The 7,795-nt window shown below is 39.5% G+C and overlaps 1 protein-coding gene across 2 annotated transcripts in view; it reads right to left on the reverse strand.

The window, feature by feature from the left end:
- Window positions 1-881: 881 nt before the first annotated feature.
- LOC111666516 (ETS-related transcription factor Elf-1-like) overlaps window positions 882-7,795 on the reverse strand; it is an 8,531-nt gene continuing 1,617 nt past the window's right edge. For both annotated transcript variants that reach the window (XM_023421858.2, XM_023421859.2), the window contains 5 exons: window positions 6,448-6,555; window positions 6,129-6,284; window positions 5,944-6,018; window positions 3,884-4,079; window positions 882-3,018 (listed from right to left, as the gene is read on the reverse strand). In XM_023421858.2, the coding sequence (XP_023277626.1) occupies window positions 2,394-3,018; window positions 3,884-4,079; window positions 5,944-6,018; window positions 6,129-6,284; window positions 6,448-6,555 (1,160 nt within the window). In that variant the 3' untranslated portion in view covers window positions 882-2,393. The remainder of the gene's footprint in view (window positions 3,019-3,883; window positions 4,080-5,943; window positions 6,019-6,128; window positions 6,285-6,447; window positions 6,556-7,795) is intronic.

Genomic DNA, 7,795 nt, shown 5'->3' on the forward strand with positions numbered 1-7,795 from the left:
CTCCACCTATCGGCCTGGAGGCGCATTGCACCAGTCAGTGTTTGCCCGCCAGTAAAGGAAGAAGTAACAATGTGCTTAGGATACTATCAAAAACCTCACTGTGAAAATACAATAATAAAGTAAAGAGTAAAATCCCTGCATTCTAAATTGTATTTTAAAGTATAATGCCAGTTATATATATATATGCCTATATCATACAGTATTATACATTTTCAATTATGAATATTGAACTAAAGTAGTAATGTGGAGGCAGCATTTTCATGTTTTAAATTTTATCCTTGGCAGTTTCACCCATAATAATGCATTATATTTTATAATCTGAATACATGTTTCCATAGTCCTTAACGATTCCCAAAGAAAATTTCAATTAAAATATCTATTTGATTTGGGAACCAATCTTATAGGGTTAAAATCCTATAGGATAAAAGCCTATATATAATCCTATGGGATATATCCTATAATTACACATGATTGGGATATACCCTATAGGACTATAAGCACTAAATGAAACAGATGACCATATAATTAACCCTATAAAAATCCATCTCATGTAAGATTATCCTATAGGATTGAGTCCTATAAAAGTCCTAAATTCCATATTTCATAAACTTATAGAAACATAAAAAATTGAAATCATATAGGAGTATAGTTTTCTTTTTTGCTGTAAATTCAAAATACAATACATGCTTTCATGATTATTGCAATTGCAAGTATAATCTCAATCTGTAGAGTTACTACTATTTATAGCTGTCAATTAAACGTAGTGGAAACACATTTCCCTATCACATGTAACTAATAAAAATCAGTAAATGCACTTTCACAATTGACACTAGTAAACCAAATGTGGGTGAATAAATGAGCAGAGATGAATTTCACACATATGATGACAAAATTAAGTTTATTTTATATTGACCATTATCTTTTCAACACCTCGGAACTGCATGAAAGCAAATACACCAAGAAAAGCAACAGAAACTCCACCTCTCCCTCTGCTACAAGCTTACAGATCTGTATCAGTAAAACTTACATTATCTTCCAGATAAAGCAAAGTGAGGGGATTTCAAAATAAATGTTTTACTCAGTAATAAAGTGAAAACAGTTTTGCATAGGGGTTTTCCTGGAGGGGGGGGCAAAGGCACAGTTTTAAACATCTCCTAACCAAGTTTAGCCTCACAGATCCCAGCCTAAATCTTATGAGCTCAGGTTTCATTTGATGTCAGGTGAACTTTGTCGGCTGGCTTTGCGAGGCTAAACCAAGATCAACCGAAGAGAAAACACTGAACTTAACATTACTTCATTACAAACGGCCAGCTGTTTTACTCCTTGCATAGAGTATATAATCTGTGCAGCAAAACAAATTTTTACAAACCTGAGGGAGAAAATGGCAACAAGGCACAAAGTCAAGAATGTTCACAAACATACAGTATATAACACACAGTACACAAAGATATGCTTTAGAAGTCCATATAAGCATTTACTGTATATATGTGTAGTAACTAATTAGAATATGTGCATTGCAGAAAGGCTACTCTGAAGGAGGCCGAAGTAAAAGGCTATGAGACCATTTCACTGGTGATTGTCAACAACAGACAGGTCCACTGTGTACATACTTCAGCTATAAACAGCAGCAGTGCTAAATTCCTATTCTAGAAATACAGTGATCCCTTGTTTTCAACATTTCACAATACAAACATAATTCAGTAATCTTAAAAAATAATAACAATAATATGGAATGTTTTCCCTCAATAACCTCGTGATCACCAGGAACAGTGGAAGCAGGGACAGGATGTGTCGAAGATCTTCAGGCACTTAAGAGAAGAAATATACAGCAAGGGGTAAGCAATAGTGCATCAAGGCAGAGGAATGATTCAGGCTGTGACAATAAAAAAAAAAGGAACAGAGCAGTAGAGGCAGAAAAGAAGGGCACAGTGTGCTGATGAGAGAATTAGCTCCATGACACTGGAGCTGAGGTGCAAGCAGCGGGTGTGTGTCTGCAGAAGGTGCAGAGAGGCTGTGGATTCCAGTGCATGTCTGTCTTTGGTGTCTTGTACAGTTAACAGATACAGATAATAAGAGAAGGCTGAAATAAAGGACATGAGTTTTTATAGTCTACTTAGAACGTAAACTGCTGAATGCTGTTCATTTTGGTTCCTGCCAATTTCCTCCCAACTCAGATGTCAGTAAGGAAGGGCTGATCTAGAATTATCTTTGTTACCAACTTATTAAAAAAAAAAAAATCTAAAATACAAAAATAACCCTAGATCAATAATCCCAGTCTTACACAATTATGAAATATAGGCCCTGGTGTGAAGACATTGCCACAACAAAGTGCAGCTCTGTAACTGGTCCTGAGTCAGTGGAGTGTATGTGTGTGTGTTTGGTGGTGGACTGGTCTATTGGTCAGAGCTAATTAGAGGCACCAGCTGAGGAGTCTCTACTTGTGAAGCTTTCTGCCCTCCGTGTGACTTCTTATCTTGTGTCTCAGGTGCACCCTCACTGTCTACAGCCACCCCAGCAGCGGCCTGTCGCTCATACAGACTCCCCAGCAGCTGAGCCGTTTTAAAGACTGAGGCGTGACCCGTGGGCTGCAGGGACTGGACTTTCTCCAGGTTCTGGAGGGTCCGCAGCATCTCGGCAGACACGATGGGCAAATGCTGCTCCTGGATCAGGCTGGTGCTGGCAGGCCGCAGGACGGTGTCGCGCTGCCCTGAAGGCCTGGGAGCCGGCCTGGTTCGCTGGGTGGCTGGGGCTCGGACAGTGCTACTGGGTGACGTCTTCTTTTGTGGTGGGTGGGAAACTCCATCCTCCACTGACTGGTCACTAGAAGATATTGTGCTGTCATCAGAGTCATCACTCACACCTTCATCATTGCAGCTGTTGTCGTCGTGATCATCGTCGTCTTCTTCTTTGGTGCCGTCTCCATCCGTGATATAAATCATGTCTTTGGGCAGAGAGGTGAACTGGTAGACGAGTCGCTGGCCTTCAACCTTATTCAGTATCCCTCTCTGGTAGTAGTACCTACACGAACACAAACGTTCGACATTAACAAATACAAACCGAGCATCACATTTGGTCAGATTTTAAGAACTAGACGCTCTAAATCATCAGGGCCCTGTTTCCCAAAGATGACTGTAAAATCCATCTTACAAACCCTCTCAAGCTTAAGAAATTGTAGATTAACGAAGAGGAGAGTCAGGAGTGTTTTAACTTACAGGAGGGACATAAACCTACATGTTTTTATTGTTTTTGTCATGATCACTGCCGTTCTCTGTTAAGTAAAACGAGTCATACATTTAGAATAAGGAGATGAAATACACAAAAATTGACAGACACAAAAAATATGCAAATTAATTGAGCAATTATATTCTCCATTTTATCCATATTGTGTGTCCACTGACTTACTTACATCTGCCAACCTATTCTTGTCATGTAATAGCAATAGTTACAGTCCTGACTGCAGCACTGGTATGAAGAAAAGAGCTTCTAGTTTTATTTATTTATTTAAAACAATTTTGTCTGAGAATATCTATGAATGCAGCTGTTCCTGTGGTGTGGTTTACAAAACATTTGCTTTGTTGTTGATGTGTTTTTAATATCTAACATTATTTTCCAGACAGTTAAATATGCCAAGTTACATAAAAGTGTTGTTCAACATTCTCTTCAGCACAACAGAAATCCAACATTAAAAGGCTCTTAACAACATGCACATGTGCTGCTTTGGGAAACACATGTAAGAATTTAGTGTTTAATTTTCACAGAAATGCTCATATAAAATACAATCGATCATTAGTGGGAAACCGGGCCCAGATCTGCTTTCATGGCGGTAAGGATAAGAGAATGAAAATACGAACGTGTAACAATGTCATTTTTGAGTGTTGTGTACCTGAGTGCTCTGCCCATTGTCTCATAATTCATATCCGGCTTGTTCTTGTGTTTGCCCCAGAGTTTAGCCACTGCTTTTGAGTTGACCAGCTTGAAGATCCCTGCATGGGGGTTAGTCCATTTGATGTAGCGGGGGCAGACCTGTCGATCCTGCAACAACTCCATAAGGAACTGCCACAGGTACAGCGTGTTTCCTCCTGAAGCACAAACACAGGAAACATAATGGAGAAGGAAAGACAAAGACACAATGTGGAAAATTACTTTTGAAAAAGCTGTGTTATAAAAGTGACTGATCCCCTGTGAGCCGTCTAAAGCCCCTTTCAGACATGGAATTTGTAACATTGCTGTATTCATCTATCTGTTTACCTGTTGGCCTTTTCTCATTCAGACTTTGACTTTTACATTAATGTACCTCATGGCTTTATTTAGACATAACAGTATATTTACAGACAGAACCACGCGCCCACGTGACACTCGGCACCTGGTGCACGAGACGGTTCCTTGTGTTAAAAAGTTGTGAAAAGCTTTCTGTTCTCTCGCTGGCTGCAATCACTGAGGATTATAAGACTGATTTTGCGGTCATGGTCAAAACCTTGTGATTCAAATATAGTGTCTCAATTCAATTTTAAATGGGTGCCAGCTGGAATGACGTATCTAGAGGTTAAACTACGACCCACTACTGGGGAAAAAATAATAATGATTTGAAGAAATGGGGAGCACTGAGATAATCACTTTGGGGGAAAACTGAATGTAGTCAAGATGGTAGTGGCACCTCAATTTAATTATCTCTCCATGAAACTTCCTCAGAAGATGTCTGATCTGATTTATAGGCAGTAAAACAACATTATCAATGATTTTCTATGAGATAAAACGAAGCCCAGAATCAAAATGAGTAAGATGTGTATGGACAGGGACAAAGGAGGACGAGGTTTAGCGGATGTAAGGGTGTATAATCAATCTTTCCAGATAAACAAACTGGATAAACATTGGGTTAGAGCTGATACAGACTTAGAGGGGACAACTATAGACAATGGCTTGGCTGGACTTTACTGTCCCATTACCATTTTATCACAACAGGCGGAAAATAAGAAATAACAATCTCATGCCGTCTCCCTCAAGGTGTGTGTGGACTACGATCCATGAAGCTTGTGCAATGGCACATTTAAACCAGTCATACTCCTCACTCTGGAATTACCCAGAATGGCGTACTGGAAAGAATGGCAGCCCGTGGGAGTAAACCGAGCGAGCGATTTGTGATTTATATCATATCTGGATCTTCAGGGGAAATATAAACTTGTAAGTAAAGAGTATTCAAGGAAATATTTACGAATGAGACATCACTGAGGTAGTACACTCAAGAACGACCAATCACTGAGTAACCTTTTAACTCAGTACTTCCCATTACCTCAGGAAGTTCACTGTGTTTTACAAACCGTTCAAACACTCCACAAGTGATTACTGCAATAATCTCACATTAATATGGCAGAAAGACCTCGCAACTGATAACGAAGATAAGCAGAGTTCAGATATTACATCAGATGCAGGATAAAACATCAGAGGTCAGTAAATTGTGAAAAATGACAAACTGATCTTTTCTTGCTTTCATTTGACCAATAGTCCAAAAACCAAAGATATTGAGTTCACCATATATACAAGTAGGGAAGGAAACAAAAATGACTCATCAATGAGCAAAATATTTGCTAAAATAAAATAGTTGACTAATCGATGAATCTTTGCTGGTCTATTCACATCATGTTAAAACTGGCTCAGTCATGGTGTTATACATGTTAGTCAGCTATTATTCGCCCGATTCTTTATATGCATATGAGTTTATAATGAACTGCATGAAAAAGGTGCACATTTTTCTTTGTGCACCTTTACACCAATCTCACAGCCTTTAATTCAGACTTGTGCTGTACTGAAAATGTACCAAGTCTCACCTCCTGTACTGAGTTTTCAGTTTACATTAAAGTAACTCAGGCTCATGTAAAACTCCCATTACATTTAAGGAATGAGTTGCATGTTTGACAGCACCTTAACTCATTTTTTGTATGACAATACCTTTGTTGTATTTGTCCTTTTTCACTGTAATGTCCGGTGTGGGAGACTCCGCCCTCCGATGTCGAGGTTTTCTACCTAAAAAAGTAGATGAAGAATAAAAACAATTAATTAAGCAGATATTTAATATAATCACACGCAGCTATAATTTACTTTCTGATAAGAAAAGAAACAAATAAGTGGCCGACCTCTCTTTTTGGACTGCAGCTGTGCCGCAGGCTTCTCTGTGTGCAACGAGTGCCATTGTGACTGGCCAACAGGTCCCACAATCCCCTCTGCTGACACAGTCACCTGGGTAACAGGAGCAGTGATGACATCACCCAGTGATGGTAAGAAGGTCTGGGCTGCAGGGGGCATAAACAGATGTAATGAAATAGAACAGCAGTGTGACCACCATGTCTAAAAATAACATCCCACAGTCAAACATGTCCTACATCAAAAAGCAGAGGGGGCAGCTTCACTCTGTTAGAGCGCGTATGACCAATGTTAACTCAGGTGTGTGCTTACAGTAGTGTTGTTCCAGCGAGAGGGTGTCAGAACAGTCCATGTTGAGAAGCGAGTCAGCGGCAACAAGCGTCTCCATGGTCTCTTCTTCTCCACTTTCACATAGCTCCACTGCAGAACACAGAGAGGGAAGTAACACACAAAAACACACTTTCAGCAAGTGAAGGAGAGCGGCGTTTAGAAGGAGGACAAACATTTTTAAATGTGAGAAACATCGAGGATGAAGCCGGACTAAAAGATCAGTTTGCCCAAATTATGAGATATAAAAAATGTCCACTGGCGGCATCTAGCCATGCAGATAGTTTTCATTTTAATATATGTTCCTCTGCAGCCATCCAATACAATAAAGACAAAAAATAATATTCATTCATGGTGCTAAAGGTATCGAAATATTACCTTTAAAACACTCAGCAGCAATATATCTCTCCACAAACAATGTTCAACAGAACACAGTGTGAGACAGCAAGGTGTGAGAATAGGCCAATTTCACACCAGACATTTTGACATGTCACAGTAGAAAAAGCGCAGGTAGAAAGAACAAAATGAATGGCGACTGGATTTCCATTTAGCTGCTGCAGTTTCAGGGTCCTGGTATCGAGCATCCCGGCTCACTGTTACACTGTCATGGCGTACTGGGGCACTTGAACAGAGAAGATGTTTTGTTAATGTTATTAGTGACACCTGTGCTTCTCCTTCTGTACCATTATGGGGAAGTGGTCAAAGTTAAAATGTATGTTAAAATATCTCCTTGTTATCTATAGTAACCGGGTGGTTTTTTTCTGTAAAGAGAAGTTGCTGTTGATAACAATGTCTGAATTAATCTTCCACAAAATGTTGTATGTTATAATATATAGAAGATTTTATCAATATCATCCACCTCGAGTTGTAAGCTCCACAAATTAAATTCAATTCACCTTCGTTCCACTGGGGTGACGGCAGATATTTAAGTGGCGGATGTCTGAAAACTCAGGCATATAAAACAAAAACTATCTACATGGCCAGACACCACCAGAGCAGCGGTTACAGCTTTGTTGTGTGACATTAACGCCACAGCCGTGTAAGAGGGGTTCAAGCACCCCTTCATTGAGCCCCCTCGGTAGATGGGATGGGCTTTCCTGGAATTGTTCAATAAAAATTCACTGCAGAGACAGAAGTGGCTGCACATACAAATTAACACAAGACACATTGATCCAGTAATTGTCAGTGTTTAGGTTTAGTCTTTGTTTTTTGCTTTTTTTGGAGTAGATTCAGTCACATTTGCACTGTACTGGTTGCACCTGGAGTTTATTTATGCTCTGCTTTTTAGTTTTCCATTATGATTTTTCTGTCATTAGAAATAGTTGTTGGGAAA

The sequence above is a fragment of the Seriola lalandi genome, unplaced genomic scaffold (assembly GCF_002814215.2).
Source record: "Seriola lalandi dorsalis isolate HSWRI2012SDOR001 ecotype SW California unplaced genomic scaffold, Sedor1 jcf7180002054677, whole genome shotgun sequence".
NCBI lineage: Eukaryota > Metazoa > Chordata > Actinopteri > Carangiformes > Carangidae > Seriola > Seriola lalandi.